This window comes from Emys orbicularis, chromosome 22 (assembly GCF_028017835.1).
Source record: "Emys orbicularis isolate rEmyOrb1 chromosome 22, rEmyOrb1.hap1, whole genome shotgun sequence".
Lineage (NCBI taxonomy): Eukaryota > Metazoa > Chordata > Testudines > Emydidae > Emys > Emys orbicularis.
This window is the reverse complement of record NC_088704.1, coordinates 7,847,326-7,867,148: the sequence shown is the minus strand read 5'-3', so window position 1 is coordinate 7,867,148 and position 19,823 is coordinate 7,847,326. Positions and strand designations below refer to the sequence as shown.

The following is a 19,823-nucleotide window of genomic DNA, read 5'->3' as shown; positions in this document are numbered from 1 at the left end:
TACAAACGTAGATATTTTTTGTTACATAACTGCACTCAAAAACAAAACAATGTAAAACTTTAGCGCCTACAAGTCCACTCAGTCCTACTTCTTGTTCAGCCAATTTCTAAACAAACAAGCTTGCTTAGATTTACGGGAGATACCGCTGACTGTTTCTTATTTACAATGTCACCTGAAAGTGAGAACAGGCGTTCGCATGGCACTTTTGTAGCCGGTGTTGCAAGGTAGTTACGTGCCAGATGCGCTAAACATTCATACGCCCCTTCATGCTTTGGCCACCATTCCAGAGGACATGCTTCCATGCTGATGATGCTCATTAAAAAAATAATGCGTTAATTCAATTTGTGACTGAACTCCTTGGGGGAGAATTGTATGTCCCCTGCTCTGTTTTACCTGCATTCTGCCATATATTTCATGTTATAGCAGTCTCGGATGATGACCCAGCACATGTTGTTCATTTTAAGAACACTTTCACAGCAGATCTGACAAAACACAAAGAAGGTACCTATGTGAGATTTCTAAAGATAGCTACAGCACGCAACCCAAGGTTTAAGAATCTGAAGTGCCTTCCAAAATCTGAGAGGGACGAGGTGTGGAGCTTGCTTTCAGATGTCTTAAAAGAGCAACACTCCGATGCGGAAACTACAGAACCCGAACCACCAAAAAAGAAAATCAACCTTCTGCTGTTGGCATCTGACTCAGATGATGAAAATGAACATGCGTCGGTCCGCTCTGCTTTGAATTGTTATCAAGCAGAACCTGTCATCAGCATGGACGCACATCCCCTGGAATGGTGGTTGAAGCATGAAGGGACATATGAATCTTTAGCGCATCTTGCCTGTTCTCACTTTCAGGTGACATTGTAAAGAAGAAGCAGGCAGCATTATCTCCTGCAAATTGTAACCAAACTTTTTTGTCTGAGCGATTATTCACTGAGTGGACTTGTAGGTGCTAAAGTTTTACATTGTTTTAGTTCTGAATGCAGTTATTTTTTGTACATAATTCTACATTTGGAAGTTCAACTTTCATTATAAAGAGATTGCACTTGTGTGAGGTGACTTGAAATATACTATTTCTTTTGTTTTTTACAGTGCAAACATTTGTAATCAACAATAAATATTGAGTGAGCACTGTAGGCTTTGTATTCGGTGTTGTAACTGAAATCAATACATTTGAAAATGTAGAAAACATCCAAAAAATTTAAATAAATGATATTCTATTATTGTTTAACAGTGCGATTAATTGCACAATTAATCGCAATTAATTTTTTTAATCGCTTGACTGCCTCACCACAATACAACATTGGGTGTCTTTGCTCTATATGATGCTGCTCAGCGGGGTACATTCCAGACAAACTTTACGAGGTATCTAATTACGCTCAGCTGTCCTGCTTGTTCTATTCCATTCCAGTCAAGATGTTCTAGTGAGCCCATCACCCGGACTCTGAGCCCCTCACCTTATCGCTATGGGGTGAGGCAATCCCATAGCTGAGGGGAATGCTGACTCTAATGGGTGGATTGGTGCTATCTGTAAATACGGGACTAGATTCTGCTCCATGCCAAGGTCTTTTCTGCCACACCACTAATGTAAAGGGGACTGAGAGCTGCCATCCATGGGCTGCCGAGGATTCCCCTGGAGTGGGAGACTCCCTGGTTGAGCCACGGCCAGCATAGCCAGCCTTATATGGCGCCATGTTGGGCTTTCGTGATCCCTGTTGTTATAACGGGCTAGTTCAAGCCAGTGTAGTTTAGAGCAGTCCCTGGGCTGCTCCAAACCAGGCTTGGGATGGGAACAACATAAACCCAACCCCAGGGAAGTGGCGTCATAAGTGTCTTGTCTTTGGCATGCCAGCTAAGCAGCATCCAGCATTTACTAGGCAGAACGGAGGATTCATCCCTTGGCATTGCCACATCTACATGAGGTCTAGCATGACTGTGCTGAGGCCTTATTCCAGTGCCCAAGGAAGGAAATGGGTGCGTGTCCATTGAGCAGGCCGACGTATTGCAAGATAGAAGATGAGCACTGCATTGAGTGGCGTCTCTTGATATTTGTAGCTGGACAAAAAGCTATTCCCCCCCCCATCCCCGCTGGGGTGCACTAGAGATTCCGGGGAACCCCAAACTCATTGCCTCCTGCGAGCAAAAAGCCAGGCGTTGTGTGTTGCTGCGCCAATAATAAATATTCAGTTTGTGTTTGAGCCGAACAAGGGAAAATCTTACAGGCCTCACTGCTTTTCCCCAAGCGCGGCGTGTTTGCAGTGTTCTTGGTAGCGCCGAACCGGGCTGCGCGCGGAAAACACTAAATCCCCCCCGAGCTGAAACAGCCATGCGATTAAGCACCAAATCCCAGTTAAACAAAACCAAGGGGGGGGGGGGGGGGGGAATCGCAGGTGTCAGAACAAGGAAATTAAATATTCATTTCCGAGCAGGGTTTCTTCATGGCCCCGAACGAGGCGTCATGAATAAATGATGCTGGAGCATAATTAAGGCATTTTGTTTGCCTATTAAAATGAGTTTTCAGGCAGTGACCTTTGTTGGTGCTCCCCTCCCCCCTCCCTTTGGACTAGAGGCTGCTTTTTATTTTATTATCCTGCTAAGCATGTGTTAGCTCTGCAATCTGTTTAGTTGGCACCAGCCTGCAGGCAGTGCAGGGCAAGGCTGGAGCCAGAATCCACTAATCTCCAGCCCAGGATTTACCTCCAGCTGTCCTGGATCTAGGGTGATCAGATAGGTGCCTATATAAGAAAAAGCACCCAAAATTGGGACTGTCCCTCTAAAATCGGGACATCTGGTCACCGTACCTGGAGCTAAGGTGCTATTTAATGAAGTCAGCACTCAAGCCCGGCTAAGATGTTTGGTGGGGAGAAGGATAGCTCAGTGGTTTGAGCATTGGCCTGCTAAACCCAGGGCTGTGAGTTCACTCCTTGAGGGGGCCACTTAAGGAATCTGGGGCAAAAATCTGTCTGGGGATTGGTCCTGCTTTGAGCAGGGGGTTGGACTAGATGACCTCCTGAGGTCCCGTCCAACCCTGATATTCTATGAACTATGATGTCACCTATTGTCTCCAGTGGATGAGGAGCTGAGCGAAGGGGTAGCTGTGTGTTTAAGTCTCTGGGCTGGGACTCAGGGGATTGCCATTCATGTCATGGACCTTGGGCAAGCCACTTAATCTCAGCTACAATGGGGCTAATAATACCTGTGCTCACTCATTCTTTGTCTGTCTTGACTATTTAGTTTGTAAACTCTTTAGCGCAGCGGTTGTCTCAGTATGTGTACACGCTGCCTGGCACCATGGGACCTTGATCTTAGTCAGGGCCGTCAGGCGGACTGGGTTGGGTATTGCCCCATGAAATGTTTTTCATAGACTCTGGAAGGGAAGTCGAGAGGTCATCTAGCCCAGTCCCCTGCACTCATGGCAGGACTAAGTATTATCGAGACGGTCCCTGACAGGTGTTCATAGAATCATAGAAGATTAGGGTTGGAAGAGACCTCAGGAGGTCATCTAGTCCAACCCCCTGCTCAAAGCAGGACCAATTCCCAACTAAATCATCCCAGCCAGGGCTTTGTCAAGCCTGACCTTAAAAACCTCTAAGGAAGGAGATTCCACCACCTCCCTAGGTAACCCATTCCAGTGCTTCACCACCCTCCTAGTGAAATATTGTTTCCTAATATCCAACCTAGACCTCCCCCGCTGCAACTTGAGACCATTGCTCCTTGTTCTGTCATCTGCCATCACTGTTTGTCTAACCTGCTCTTAAAAATCTCCAATGATGGAGATTTCAAAACCTCCCTAGGCAATTTATTTCAGTGCTTAGCCACCCTGACAATTAGGAAGTTTTTCCTAATGGCCAACCTAAACCTCCCTTGCTGCAATTTAAGCCCATCCTCAGAGGTTAAGAAAAATGATTTTTCTTCCTCCTCCTTGTAACAACCTTTTACATACACCTCTACCCCGATATAACGCCGTCCTCGGGAGCCAAAAAATCTTACTGCGTTATAGGTGAAACCGCGCTATATCGAACTTGCTTTGATCCGCCGGAGTGCGCAGCCCCCCCGGAGCACTGCTTTAACACGTTATATCCGAATTCATGTTATATCGGGTTGCGTTATATCGGGGTAGAGGTGTACTTGAAAACTGTTAGCATGTCCCCTCTCAGTCTTCTCTCTTCCAGACTAAACAAACCCAATTTTTTAAATCTTCCCTCCTAGGTCATGTTTTCTAGACCGTTAATCATTTTTGTTGCTCTTCTCTGGACTTTCTCCAATTTGTCCACATCTTTCTTGAAATGTAGCACCCAGAACTGGACACAATACTCCAGTTGAGGCCTAATCAGCGCAGAGTAGAGCGGAAGAATTACTTCTCGTGTCTTACTTACAACTCTGCTGCTAATACATCCCAGAATGATGTTCGCTTTTGGTATCAGAACATGCCATTTTGTTGCAACTGAAATTGTTTGTGGGAAAGGGCCAGGTGTGACACTTTATTTTTGGACTAAAACAAAGTTGAAACCAAAGCTTTTCGACTGTCAATATTTTGTTTCGCCATTTTTCTAAACCAAGTCTGGATTTCTGGGTCAAAAGGATGTTTTGTTGAGAGCCTTAAGCTAATTATAGAAAACAAAACAAACAAACAAATCAAAATATACAAATAAATGGTTGAAAACAAAATGTTTTGATTGCCCAGAACCAAAAAATAAAAAAAATAAATTTGGCCTTTTTGGTTTGCAAATATTTTCAGGATTTTGGTTAGTCATTCTGCCTCGGGAACACTTTTCTATACATTAGAAATGTTCATGAGACAGGAAAACAGGTTCCCATGAAGCTCTCCCTTTGCAGGGGCTAACATCATAAATGTAATAAAGAACAACAACAAAAGCACATGGAATATGTACAAACTTGGGCACTCAGCAACCGAGGGTTAAAGAATCTGCCCTTGGCCTTAGAATTGGCCTCTGTTTTGTACTAAATAAACACCTGGCTACCATTAGTTTGCTCTCCTCTACTCACAAGAGCCCAAAGACCAAGCATTAAGGGGAGCAAACAGAATCTGATTTCAAGCCAAGTATATCACGCCTGGTGTAACTCCACTGAAAGCAATGGGGTTATGGAACAGGGGGATCTGGCCCAATCTGCAGTGAGGGAAACTGAGGCAGAGAGGTTTGCAAGTTTTCCAAAGTGGCCACAGCTTTTGAGTAAATAACGTAAGGTACCTGGTGTCTGATTGTTCCCAGGGCTGAGCACCTTTAACTCCAGCTGCAATCAATGGGATCTCAGCAAATCTGGAACGTTGGGGTGTGAACCCAAAATCAGTGGCTACCTCTGAAAATTTTGACCAAAACGACTTGTCCAAGGTCACACAGAATTGGTGACAGAGCTGGGGCTAGAACCCAGCTGTCCTCGCTCCCAGCCCCATCTTCTATTAGACTTTCTGCCTCCGTATGGCTAGATGGGTTGACTTTTGCCAACACCGGTTCCTAAATTGCATCCGCAAAATATGCGCCTGGATGCATTCCCTGTATGTGCTTTTGTGTGTAATTACCGGCTCTTGTTTTTGCATGTGCAAGGACCAGATTGCCCTTTCTATAGGCCAAGGATTGCACATGGCAAATAATACGCACTGCCTTTTACCAGGGGAAATTTTTTTCATTTTAATTAAATCGACTGAGGAAGCCAAGACACAGACAGAAAGAGACCGAGAACAAGACTGTAAATAGTTTAGAAAAAGAAAAGAAAAAAAAAAGAAAAGAAAACCAATTGACGGAGATGTAAATGCTGGGTGGAGCTGTTCAAGGGAAGAGGAGGAGAAGGAAGAGGCAAGCCTTCACGTCAGCTCCAGGATCACTGTTAGGGTGAGCATCAAAATTAGTCTGAAGCGGTTGTGGCTGGTCACTGAACCTAGACAAAACAAGGAAGGGTTAGGGTTAGGGATGTGGTGACCAATGGTGTCCTGTAGTTATATGCAAACGAAGAGACTGTTTATAGATCTCTATATATTCATAGATTCAAGGACTGGAAGGGACCTTGAGAGGTCATCGAGTCCAGTCCCCTGCCCTCATGGCAGGACCAAATACTGTCTAGACCATTCCTGATAGACATTTATCTAACCTATTTTTTTTTTATAAATTAATGGAGATATCCTATCTCCTAGAACTGGAAGGGACCTTGAAAGGTCATCGAGTCCAGCCCCCTGCCTTCACTAGGCAGGACCAAGTAGTGATTTTGCCCCAGACCCTTAAGTGGCCCCCTCAAGGATTGAACTCACAACCCTGGGTTTAGCAAGCCAATGCTCAAACCACTGTGCTATCCCTCCCCCACCAGGCATAGCGCTTTAGAGACCAATGGACCAGATTCCGATCACAGTCATGCTGCTGTAAATCTGGAGTAACTCCACTATTTCAGCGACATTAATCTGGATTCCCACCAATGCTAATGGAGTTTAATATTCATTACTTGTATTATGGTAATAGCTGGGGGCCCCAACGGAGATCGGGGACCCATTGGCTTTACAATCACATAGTGAGAGACACTCTTGGCCCCAAAGAGCCTACAGTCTGAACAGCCAAGACAAAGGGTGGGAGAATGGAGGCATTGGTATCCCCATTTTGGGGACGGTGAAACTGAGGTCACACAGGGAGTGTTCGATAGAGCCAGGAACTGAGCCTAGCTTTCCCAAATCCCAGTCAGGTCCCTTAACCACAAGATCATCCTTTCTCGTAGTGGTTGGTTCAAGATCAGAATCTGGCCCAGAGCCCTGCCCTGAGGTGCTGACATGCTAAGATACGATAGTTGCAAAATGGTTGTAAGTGATACACAGCTGTAACTTGAGCTGCTTACTGATCTGGCATTCACTGGGTGTGCCAAACCAGTGCAGTTTAAACACTGCGGGAGAGGAGGTGTCTGTGCTGTAGGAAAACCAAGTCAGTGGAGGGCGGAATCCCTACCAACACTTGAATATACCCTGCACCATCCCCAGGGCTACCAGGGCCAAATTTAGCGGTGTCAGAACTAGACACAACCCTTATTGGGGCAAATTCTCTGCTGGCATAAAGAGCTCCATGTAGAGCTGGCCAGAAAATGCTTTTCTCGACTCATGAGAGTTTTCAAAAAAAAATATCCCATCCTGAACTGGGATGAAAAGTCAAAAATCTTAAACATGGTCCCAAACCAAAAATCCAAAACGGTTTTCGGGTCAGATCAATCAAAGCATCTTCTTTAGATCATTTTGAAATGTTCCATTTCAGTTTTGACTTTTCTTTTTGGTTTATTTTTCTGCTATACATTTCATTTTGAAATTTTAAAGTAGTTTTGAACTGGAAAACAAAACTTTTTGTTTAGAAAATGTCAAAACACATCCCATTTTGACAATTTCAACTCCCCCTTCTCCCCCCCCCGCCAATTTTCAAAGCAGGAGTTTTGATGAAACCGAACCTGTACTGCCAACAGTTTTGGCTTTGACGCATCAACGTTTTCTGACGAAAAAAATGTTTTGTCAGAAAACTCCCCACCTGCTCTTATGGGGAGAGTGCCCACAATGCCTCAGGGTAGGGAGTGAACACTACTCCAGGAAGCAGTGTAATTTGTGCTAGAAAAGGCAGGCCGGGGGCTGGAATACTGCAGATTGCAGTGAGAATGGAGGAGAGCTGATTCAGGAATGATTTTTTCCCCCCTTGTGAAAAATCTGGATGAAAACCAAAAATTTTCATTTTCTGAGAAATTTTACAACTTTTCATCAGGAAACAAACTCCAAAATTGATCCCTCCCCCGCCCTCAATTTTTGGGTCTTGTTTTTTCAATGAGAACCTGAAAAAGTAATTGACAAAATGGAATTGGGTTTTTCGTATAAACTTCCATGCTGTCAAAAATTACTTTTTTTCATTGGAAAAAAGTTTAGATGAATTTTTTTTTGACCAGCTCAAGTGATGATGATGAAAACAAACTTCTTTGTCTATACAGAGGAACAACCATCATAGTCAGCATAGGTTGTCTTGCAGCTTATTGACCGCTAGTGGTTCACCAGCTGATTAGTAACACTACGGATCATAATATAAACCAGTGGTTCTTAACCTTTACTGCAGCCTGCACCCCTTTGGGTCTCAAAATATGTTCTCGCACCTCTTAAACCTAGATATATTTTTGGTTTGTATATTACAGTAATCGTTAAAAAATGTGTTATGTTAATAAATACATAGGTTTGACGAAACAAAGTAGCTGTACTTACGTGCCTGTGCTTAATTTGTGTTTTTGATGATTTACCTTCTAAAAAAAAATCTGGAATGTCTCACACCCTCCGGGGTTATAACCTGAGGGTTATAAACTGTCAGAAAATGTTTGGTTCATTGAGGCATGGAAGATTCTTGGCCATAAGACTAAGCACACAGTTTTATCTATGCATGGCCTTCTAAGAACATGAGGTGTTCAGTTCTCTCCATCCACCCCAGAGGCAACTCAGAAATTAGCTGTAATTTATGATGAAATACAGTATAGGATCCAAACTTACCATTTGAGTCCTCTGTTCCTCTTGGAATATTTGGGTTTTCTAATTAAAACAAAATATATATAGATACTAATTAGAATTAGATGCTAATTTCAGATGGATAACATCAAAAGGACCTTTTAAGTGCACATTTATCTCGTTGGAAAGCTAATGTCTCTTTCACACCACTGTTGCACTCTGCCTTTCTCGATAACAAGGGTCAATCAATGATCGGTGCCCAACGAAGTGAGAAACCTTAAAAAGGGTGATCTTGGGCAGCGCTGACTCTTTGGATTTTCTTTCATTTCTGAGTTTCGGCAGCAGGAACAGAATCTCATCTCTATAGCGGCTCCTGACTGCAGGTCAGAGAGGAATTGAGGTTGGATTTTTTACTCAAGAGTTTTTGTCTCTTTCTCATTTCTAGACTCTTTCTAGTCTCCATGCTGCGGGGAGGACAATGGTTAACATTGATTCTCTATTCGTGGTCTCTCAGCAGCCCAATGTATGAAAAGGATAGCCCTGTCCCTCTCTGCAAAAATTTCAAAAAATGTGTTTTCAGTTGATCTTAAATGAATTTTTTTTGCCCAGAACTGGCAGAGAACCAAAATAATGAATTATCGTCCCATATGCATTATAAACAACTCCCACAAATGTCATTTCTTGATCATAAATTTTTCAGGACAGGGACCCTGGGCTAGTTATTTGAGCTGTAAAATAAATAATATTAATGATTATTCTCAGCTAAGGGCCTGAAATGTGCCGCTGGCAAACGTCCGTACAATCAAAATGCCAGTCACACATGGAGTCACAAACAGCAAATGACAAGGCAGCATGGCCAGGCCAAAGGGAAAGCCAGTTTCTATTTGGTCAGGGGTAGTGAGGACATTGTGAACAAGCTGGAGTAATGTGGGACACAGGAGGATTCTTCTACCGTACCAAACACTATAAGCCTGGTGTGGGTGTCTGTGGACCCCAGTGGGTTCTGAGCAGTGCAGCGATACATGGAGCCGTTTAACTCAGCCGGCACTCTTTCCAGGATCAACTCCTTCCCATCATGCTCAGCGCTGCCATCCAGGAGCCTGCTCCCAACACGGGTCCAGGTGAACAAGGGCTCGGGGAAGACTTCGTTCTGCAGCCAAGATGGGGAAAACAGCTTTAAATAGATGGGTCATTTTAATAAAACAGAGTCATTTTCATTACTGCAACCTCTGCTGACCACTCTGATACTAACACAGAGTTAATCATTGGCATTGCAGATAGCACCTTTCCTCCTCCCAAAGATCCACAGAGTCAGATATTAAGGCCAGAAGGGACCGTTAGATCTTCTAATCCAAGGGTTCCCAAACGGTGGTATTGGTACCCCTGGTGATATCTGAACTTGACGTTCCAGCCAGTCACCTCACAATAATTTTTTAAGGAGGAGCTACGTGGACCAGGAAAGTTTGGGAACCATTGATAGTCTGACCTCAAAGATCCCTGAGAACTTCACTGATCCTCCAGGTGATGGCATGGGTCGCCCTAAGTCACCCCTGAAATGCTAGTGCTCAGCACTTACCGGATATCTACACTGCAATAAAAAAAACCCCTGTAGCACCAAGTCTCAGAACCTAGGTCAATTGACTTGGGCTTGTGGGGCTCAGGCTGGGAGGTGTGGGGGCTAAACAGATGACACTAAGCTGGGGGGAGCGGTAGATACGCTGGAGGGTAGGAATAGGGTCCAGAGTGACGTAGACAAATTAGAGGTTTAGGCCAAAAGAGATCGGATGAGGTTCAACAAGGACAAGTGCAGAGTCCTGCACTTAGGACAGAAGTATCCCATGCACCGTTACAGACTAGGGACCGAGTGGCTAAGCAGCAGTTCTGCAGAAAAGGACCTAGGGGTTACAGTGGACGAGAAGCTGGATATGAGTCAGCAGTGTGCCCTTGTTACCAAGAAGGCTAACGGCATTTTGGGCTGTATAAGTAGGGGCATTGCCAGCAGACCGAGGGACGTGATCATTCCCCTCTATTCAGCATTGGTGAGGCCTCATCTGGAGTACTGTGTCCAGTTTTGGGCCCCACACTACAAGAAGGATGTGGAAAAATTGGAAAGAGTCCAGTGGAGGGCGGCAAAAATGATTAGGGGGCTGGAGCACATGACTTCTGAGGAGAGGCTGAGGGAACTGGGATTATTTAGTCTGCAGAAGAGAAGAATGAGGGGGGATTTGATAGCTGCTTTCAACTACCTGAAAGGGGGTTCCAAAGAGGATGGATCTAGACTGTTCTCAGTGGTACCAGATGACAGAACAAGGAGCAATGGTCTCAAGCTGCAGTGGGGGAGGTCTAGGCTGGATATTAGGAAACACTATTTCACTAGGAGGGTGGTGAAGCACTGGAATGGGTTACCTAGGGAGGTGGTGGAATCTCCCTCCTTAGAGGTTTTTAAGGCCCGGCTTGACAAAGCCCTGGGTGGGATGATGTAGTTGGGGATTGGTCCTGCTTTGAGCAGGGGGTTGGACTAGATGACCTCCTGAGGTCCCTTTCAACCCTGATATTCTATGATTCTGTGATTAAACATTGCAGTGTAGACATCTGGGCTCAGGCTGGAGCCACGGCTTGGAGACCCACCCCATTCACAGGGTTTCAGAGCCTGGGCTCCAGCCCACACCCAAGCCTAAATGTCTACACTGCAATTTTTAGCCCTGCAAGCCCAAGTCAGCTGACCTGGGCCAGCTGTGGCCGTGCTGCGGGTCTTTTACTGCGGTGTAGATGTACCCTTAAAGGCTCTGTGGCACGAATACATTAAATTGGCATGGTTAGATTTTGCTTAGCTGGGTTAGCCTTGTAAAAACAACAAAGGCAGGCGCAGATACAAAGGCATGAAGCAGATCTCAAATCCTCCACAAGTCATTTACCGTTAAAGGCATGAGACTAAAAACTCAACAGGCAGCAGGCTGGATGCACAGACAGCGGCTGGTTCTACAGTGCTTTGCATCTTGAGTCTGTCCATGACGGGTGGGTCTGACATGCTACCACCCACGAGAGGAAGATTTGGGGGGGGGGGGGGCTTCACAAATGAGAAGGGCTGCACCAGGTGTCAGGCCATAGAGAATCTGTCCCATAATAACAAAATACTAGAGCTTAATGCTTGTCTGCTCCAGGAAAAAAAGCTGTGTTCTTAACTCGGATCATCTAACATGTGGTAACTAACAAGCTAAAATCCTAGCGAAGGCAAGGCAGACTGTAATTATTGTAGGCGTTAGCAGGTCAAAGCATTGCCCCGACCTGCCAACATGTGTTAAAACTACAAACTGCCTTCTCTTCACTAGGACTTTCCCTTGTGTTAGCCAAAAGGAGGTAAGAACACAACTTGTTTCCTAGTTAAGATATCCCATAGATGTAAAAGCCACATATTTAGTCTATAGGGAGAGCACCCACCTCTGTGCCATTAAGTCGCAAGCTAGGTTCATAATTACTGCATTATTCATTTACAGAATAAATACGCCAGGCCACAGGTATCGAGAAGCGTGGGCCTTTGTTTAGTGAAGTGATTTCTATTGGAGAAAACTCCAAGTGACAACAAATCAATTTCGAACTGGGAGACAAAAGAGCCAATTTCAAGAGTTGAGGGTGTAATTGAGCATGCAAAATCCAGGAGGAATTGCACGCCTTATTTATGTGTGTAGTTAGTATGAGTGGACATGCAACTCCAGGACCTCTGCAAGCCAACTGCCATTGTTACCCATCTGTATGCACAAGTCCCTGTTTTGCATGTGCAATCGCAGAACCTGCAAACAAAATTAGCAACTCAGTTGAGGGCCTGATTGCTGGGGAAAAAAATAAAATAAAATCCTAAAGTCAAACTAAACGAAACCCCTCCCCCCACCCCCAACCTGCTCCTTTGCCAGTCTTCATAAATCTGCATAGGAAGACGTATTACCATCTGTCAGTGCAACCGAAAGCAGGCCCTATTGAGCTATGGGGATAAAAAGCCTGCAGACCTGAAAGCCATGCACCAAGATCCGAACTGTGTCTCCAACTCGGGCTCTCGTTGGGGTCATCATGATTTTGGGGCCCTTGGGAGCAACTGCAGAGAAACAGGAGGGGAAAGAGAATGGAGGTCAGCACAGCATTGAATCGCCAACTGAGACAAATGTTGCCATAGTGAGTAGCCCATATAGGTTAATAGTCATACCTTGAATGGTGGTGCAGTACCACGAGGAAAAGTGTGGGATCAATGCCCAGATGATATAGTAGCGATAAAAAATGCCTACATGAGTGATAGAGGGACAGACAGCTGTCTACATGATTGATAGATGGATAACAGTTGTCAAGATGACTGATAGACAGATATCTTCATGAATGATAGATGCCTACAAGACTGCTAGACAGACAGATAGTTAGACAGACAGATGCCTGCATGAGTGATAGATAGATAGACAGGTACTCGAGTGCTCAGCGTCCCGCTCAGGACCGCTTGGTAAGCAATGATTTTTTTAAACAACATATTTATTTAAATTAGATTCTTACTAAAGCAAATCAAATGTTTCCTACAACATTAGAGGTGAAAACCAAACACGTTTTAATTAAAATCTTTTTTTTAAAAAGGAAAACCTCCATATTTCGATACCAAAGCCCAACATAGAAGGAGTCACCCATTCACTCCTACGGGCAAGTCCATGAGGCATTTAAGATAGAAAAGAGACTCGTTAAGAATGATTATGCAGGGTTCCCATTGAAATCAATGGAAAAACTCCCACTGATTGCAACAGGGGTAGGACTGGGCCCTTAAACAATTCCACAGATAAAGAATCCCAATCGCTGTTTAGCCCCACTGTTTATTGTTCTTTCCTCTGGTTCCTTTTCTTTCTCTTCTCTCGTCTGACCTTTCCTTCCCCCTCCCCCTCTTCCTATTGGAGTGGGATACCACGAATCCCCCATACAATTGCTCTCACGCTGCTCCGTTCAGTGAGGCCAGGCAGACAGCATCGTTTTAGACAGGAGGCTCTCTGCAAGCTGCCCCATGCTACCCCACGCCGCCCCCAAGAACGCTGCCAGCAGCTCTCACCCCCACCCCCACTATATTTAATTCCGCCTTCTGGAGCCCTTTGTTTGCATAGGTGTCAGATTCTGCTGCAGGAGGCGTTGCATAAAATTGGCATATGCCCCGTCCCGGGGGTCAGCCTGATGAGCTTTCCAAAGGTGTCTGCTTTTCATTTGGAGCGGCTCTAAACTGCTGGTTAGTTATTAAAATAACCGAGTGCCAGGTAGTTGGCCGCTGAAGGGAAGCCGTGACCCCGTGCACACGGTGACTGTCGCTCGGCAGAGGTAATGGGCTTTGCTTGCTCGTTAGCGCCTTACGGCGGACGGCGCCCGGTGCGGGGCACGAGGCGATGTGCCGAAAAAGAGAAGGGACGAAGCCAAAGGTTCATCTGGAAAGGTTGCCTGTGCTGTTGCCATGGCAACGCCATGACAACTTCGCCTCCTCCTCCCGGATCGTACTGGCTGGGGCGTTTTCGGGTCAAGAGGAAACAGCTGAGCGGAGGCCTCGGTTGTGCTGTGCTACCGCTTAGCTGGGGAACTGGCTGGCGGAGTGAGCAGATGACACCGATGCTTTGTTCTACCGTCTCCTCCTGTCGCACGCCAGCCCGGCCCGTTCGGTCACTCGGACAGCTCGCCTTGGAAGTGCCACGCTCAGGAGGACGGGGGGAGCGTGAGAGATGCTTGGAGAAGTGGCCGCGTCTTCTGGCCTCTTGCTCCCTGGGTGGGTGGGGATGGGAAATGCACACGGCCATCTGTAGAGGAGGGGGCTAGCTTGTGCCAACATCGATAGCCCAGTCCCCCAGTGAGAAACATTCCTGCCTCTAGCTTTGGAAGGATAGCGGCAATATGTGGGCCCTGGAGGGTGGGAGTGCGAAACTCTTCAGCCTTGAGCCAGGAGGGCTGGGGAGAGGTAACCTCGTTCTGGATGAGTGCTCTGCTTCCAGGCATTAGGCCATGGCCCACTGGCTACTCAGTACTGGTAGGGTTCGAAGGCCCAGATCCTCAAAGGTATCAAAGTACCGAACCCCCATTGATTTCAGAGAGAGTTAAGAGCATAAATGCCCCCCAAGTCCAAGGTAGGGTGACCAGAGAGCAAGTGTGAAAAATCGGGACAGGAGGTGGGGGGTAATAGGAGCCTATATAAGAAAAAGATCCAAAAATCAGGACTGTCCCTATAAAATCGGGACATCTGGTCACCCTAGTCCAAGGGGCCGCTGGGTATTTTCATAAACTGAACATAAAAACCAAACCTTCAAGCTCTGGGGAGTCACGCCCCCATCCGCCTGACTCTCCCCGAGCTGCGGTCTTGCAGCCAAGTTCCCCATCCACTACGCTCCTCTCTTCAGCCCTGCGTTTTCCCGGCACCGCCACCTGCTCTGGTCTGGTGGCCCCCTACCCAGCTTGTGCTAGCGAATGAGTCACAAAACACTCAGGCAGGCTGGACTCCATCCAGCAGGGGGCAGCAGTGCCATAGACCAAAATATTCCAAAGCAGCCTCTGATTTTGGGGCCTCAGTTTTTTCCGGCTGCCTGACCTGAGCCCTGATTTTCAGGGGCCTGTGCACCCTCTGGCTCCCCCTGACTCCCATAAGAGTTCTGGGTGCTCCGCTCAAGAGATCTCAGGCCAGGCCCCCACAAACTGTGGCACTCCACATCAGAGCCCCCCGTTTTGACAATTTTGGCCTCTGTCTCCACATGACACCCTCCCCACTGACAAGACATCACATGTCAGCTCCTCGCTTCCCATGGCCACTCTATGCTTGCTCCTATCTCTTGCCAGCCCAAACAGCTAGGGCTCGAGCCTGGGATTTGAACGAGGCTCTCCTGCTTGGGGGACACGATACACCCACCCGGCTGGAACTCCAGAATGGCATTTGACATGCAGCACTTCAAACTAGCCATTGCTCTGATCTTTCACTGGCAGGGTCCCACGTGACCTCAGACACTCTGGAGCAAGGACGTCGTCCCTGGGTGCATCAGAGTCGCTCCTGAGAAATGCATGGAACACAGATGGGAAAACATCTGCCTGTCTCTATGTGCATCAAGAAAAATAATACATAGCAACAGCTAGGACGACTGTGCCTGTTGGGCACGTCCAATTGAATCCATAGGAAAGACAACTCAGCGGCCAGTCAGCCAATGACAATGCACACGGTGCTGAGGGAGAGTGAGGCCAACGGAAGCGCTTGTCCTGAAGTCTCCCTTTTCCCGGGAGAGTTGTATGTGGCAAAGGTGCTTAAAAGCTCCTTGGGAAGTAGGTGCCAGGGCCCACATTGGCCAACTGTGTTGCATTTCTCAAGCTTACCATCCACCCAAACAAGGCTGGCCAAGTCACAGCACAGGTGCTGAGGACCATGCCCCTTCCCCAGTGCAAATACCTCTCTTGCCCAATGAAGGTGCTCTCCACCCTGCAGAACCTCAGCCACCCTCTTCTCCAACTTCCTCTCCAATACAGGTCCCCCCACATCCAGATTCCGGTGTTGTTTGGCAGTTGGATTTGCACAGAGCTCTGAGCCAGTCCTCCTTGTTCTCTTGAAGCCACAGGTTTCCCAAGTTCATGAAGTAACTTTTCTCTCCTTGTTGCTAGCAGGGCTGGGATTTCCGGCACCGCGTCCCCTGCATCCCCATGTCTGCAGAGCCCAAATCAAATCCCTTCCAGGAGACAACAGAGTAGCACTCTACAAGGCATCGCTCTGAATAAATCAGAGCTGGGGAGTGGCGTGCGCCCTGCCTGGCCTGTTCCCGATGATCGCTTCTGGCAGCAAATTTATTTTAAACGCGGCCTTTAAATATAAATGGCACCACGAGGGGTCTGCCCGGGGACAGCAGGGTTTCATCAGCGGGCGAGGTGGGGAGGGCTGGCAGCAGGCTCTGCTGAAAGGGACCTGGTGCGTATCCACAGGCAGTTCTCTCTGACACTGCAGATGGAACCCGGGGTGTGGCAGCCCTTTTAAGTCCAACATGGAACTTGTGGTGCCTGGTAGAGTACTGGCCCCTTCAGCTGCTGCACGGACATATATGCCAGGTAGCGAATTGGCTCATTGTCCCCCCCCGGCTCCGCAGTTGGAGAATCACAAGTGCTTCGGGCATAACATCCTGAGCCTGTGGGACGTACTAGCCCTAGAGGCCAGTGAACCCTGCCTCTCTGCAGGGCCTCTGGTGAGACCTTCCCATCCCTCCTTGCTGGAAATACAGAACATATGTATGGAGGTGCTGCAGAGAGATACAAGATATGGAGAGGCGGGGGGACCAGGCAGCAGCGGCTCCAGGCACCAGCGTTCCAAGCGTGTGCCTGGGGCAACAAGCTGCGGGGGGCGCCCTGCTGGTCCCTGTGAGGGCGGCAGTCAGGCTGCCTTCGGCGGCTTGCCTGTGGGAAGTCCGCCGGTCCCACGGATTCAGCGGCAATTCGGCAGCGGGTACGCTGAAGCCGCGGGACCGGGGATGTCCCACAGGAGTGCCGCCAAAGGAAGCCTGCCTGCCGTGCTTGGGGCGGCAAAAAAGCTAGAGCCGCCCTTGGGACCAGGGCCTGCAGGCTGAAGAACATGGTAGGGGGTGGAAGGGAGCAGGAGCTTGAATGGGGAGCGGGGAAGGAACTACAATGGGACACATTGTGCCCCAATTTATACCCTGTGCAACCCCCTGACTGCACGGGGATTGCAAGGAGTGAGACGGTGGAGTGCCCCAGTGTGCACGGGACTATATATTGCTCACCATTGCTAGCTGAGTCACCAGCACGCCACACTTAGGCACATCGTAATCACCACATTGGATCAGACCAGTGATCTCTGATGGCGGCCAATGCCAAGTGTGTCTGAGGACGGGGCAAGAATGATGGTGGGGGACACACAGTGACCTGCCCCATAGGGGAAGTTTCTTTCTGACCCCTGTCACTTAGTGCTGGGTCATGCCCTGAAGCATGTGGATTTTATCCCATTGTTTTACACCATCTACCATGATTTTGGATGTCCTCAGTATCCCTATCAAGTGCTAACAGTAAGCTCTTAGCCTCAGTGGCATCTTGTGGCAATGAGTTCCACAGGTTAATAACTGGCTATGTAAAAATGTATGTCCTTAAATTGGTATTAAATGTGTTGCTTTTCAATTCTCACTTGTATCATGAGGAAGGGTGAATAAGTGCACCCAGTTTACCTTGTCCAGGCCGTTCAGTATCACAGCTTATTCCTCTCCTGCCCTGCAGGGTTCCCACATCAGATATACTTAAACCATTTTCATGTTACATGTTTTGATGTCCGGTGATTTGCCCTTCCTGTTCCCCAGCTGACATTTTCACTTGTGCAGCTCATGCACTTTTCTATTCGCTTCACTGGGGCAGCATTTTCCCTTTCTGAAGGACCCCGGTATGGCTCGAATCATTTCTTGCCTCTTGCCATTTAACCAGCCAGCCACGTTTCTTGCCTCCCTGCTTCCTTTCTGCTGTCGGGGTCGGCGTACCCTCTGCAGCTCGGCTCTGGCATGCCTACATAGCCACCATGGTGCTTTCAAAGGTGCTGGGCACCTGTGCCTGCCACTGATTTCAACTGGAGTCAATCACAGCCAAGGATTTTCATTCCATTTCTGCCCAGGACAGGTGAAGAGATTTAATTTTGGCTCCTATCCCTCCTTGCTCTAGGATCTGATCCTCTCTGAATCTGCTCTGCTGTGCCTCCCGCTCCTGCTTTTACTCTCGTTACTTGCCAGGAAGTGCTGCCAGATTGCGTCCCTTCTAACAACCACTAAGTGGTTTCTTCCGGGGGCGGGCGGGGGTGGGGGGGGAGATTAAATTAAATTAAAATGCAGAGCGCCCCGGACCAGTGGCCAGGACCCGGGTGGTGTGAGTGCCACTGAAAATCAGCTCGCATGCCGCCTTTGGCACACGTGCCATAGGTTGCCTACCCTTGATATATACGAGCACTAGGATAGCTTTCCTCTCACTTCCAGCCATACAAAGCAGGGTTATCTCCATCATTCTCACTAGAGCTACACAGTATAAAAAATGAGAAAACAAATGGGCCCGATACACTAGCTCCGAATCCGCCACTCTGCATTTCAGCCAGCAGGGCGGCAGCAATTGCTCCATCAGCATAACAATCCCTGATAGACAATCCCTGGGGTGGGGTTCTCTGCTTCTTCTGAGATGTCACACAGGAGCTCCAAACTAGCCTTGGCATGGCAGGACCTCAGTGCTGGCCTCAGAACGTAGCCAGGCTGTGCAACACATACCAACTCAACCCAGAGCCTTCAGACCGGGTCTTTTAAAGAGCAGAATTCTGCCTTTCCCTTCTATAGGGCTGGATTGGCACCTTGCCGTCTGCCCTGAGTAAGGGACAACACACAGTCAGACTGCCTCAAGGGTTTTGAATCCGAACCACCCTCTGTTTCCTGCTCCGTGGGGGACACAAGTTGTGCCAGCCCTTTTCCTGGCACAGCTCTGCTGGCGCCACTCCCCAGGAGGGGGCACAGCAGCCGGGATTGGCACTGGAGGGAGCTCATGCAGCGCTCCTTCTACCATATCCCATAATTCCCCTCAGCAGGCCCATGGCCATAGGGGATGGCACACTGAGCATCGCTATGCAGAAATTCCCCAGGGGCCAGTCCTGAGATAAGAACATAAGAATGGCCGTACTGGGTCAGACCAAAGGTCCATCTAGCCCAGTATCCTGTCTACCGACAGTGGCCAATGCCAGGTGCCCCAGAGGGAGTGAACCTAACAGGTAATGATCAAGTGATCTCTCTCCTGCCGTCCATCTCCACCCTCTGACAAACAGAGGCTAGGGACACCATTCCTTACCCATCCTGGCTAATAGCCATTAATGGACTTAACTTCCATGACTTTACGACCCCCTTCCCTCCTTGGGCCCAATGGAGATTTCACTCCCTTGGGATCCCAAGCCCTTCTCTCGCCACTGGCCTGTAGTTCTTTTGGTGTGAGGCCGTGTTGTACCCCCAGCTCACTGCGTACTTATCAGAGCCCCATCACGGCAGTATCTGAGCGCAGGGCAGGGCTAGTCACCCCATGTTATAGATGGGGAACTGAGGCACGGCCAGACTGAGTGACTGGGTCACACTGGCGGCCTGTGGTGAAGCAGGGACTTGAACACAACCCTCCCAGTCCCAAGCAAGTGCCCTAAACACTGGGCCATTGTCCCTCAGCTGTGTCACACAACTAGGGCCCTACCAAACTCATGGTCCATTTCGGTCAATTTCACGGTCATTTAAAATTTTAAATGTCATGAGTTCAGCTATTTAAATCTGAAATGTCACAGTGTTGTAATTGTAGGGGTCCTGATCCAAAAAGGAGTTGGAGGGGGGGGGTGTTGCAAAGTTATTGTA

General features: G+C 47.9%; 1 protein-coding gene across 1 annotated transcript in view; it reads right to left on the bottom strand.

Annotated features, from left to right (window-relative positions):
• Window positions 1-5,632: 5,632 nt before the first annotated feature.
• The window catches only part of IGSF21 (immunoglobin superfamily member 21), a 164,616-nt gene continuing 150,425 nt past the window's right edge, over window positions 5,633-19,823 (bottom strand). Inside the window, exons 6-9 of the mRNA XM_065421377.1 lie at window positions 12,453-12,538; window positions 9,409-9,601; window positions 8,497-8,535; window positions 5,633-5,894 (exon numbers count right to left, since the gene is read on the bottom strand). Of these exons, the coding sequence (XP_065277449.1) occupies window positions 5,821-5,894; window positions 8,497-8,535; window positions 9,409-9,601; window positions 12,453-12,538 (392 nt within the window). The 3' untranslated portion in view covers window positions 5,633-5,820. The remainder of the gene's footprint in view (window positions 5,895-8,496; window positions 8,536-9,408; window positions 9,602-12,452; window positions 12,539-19,823) is intronic.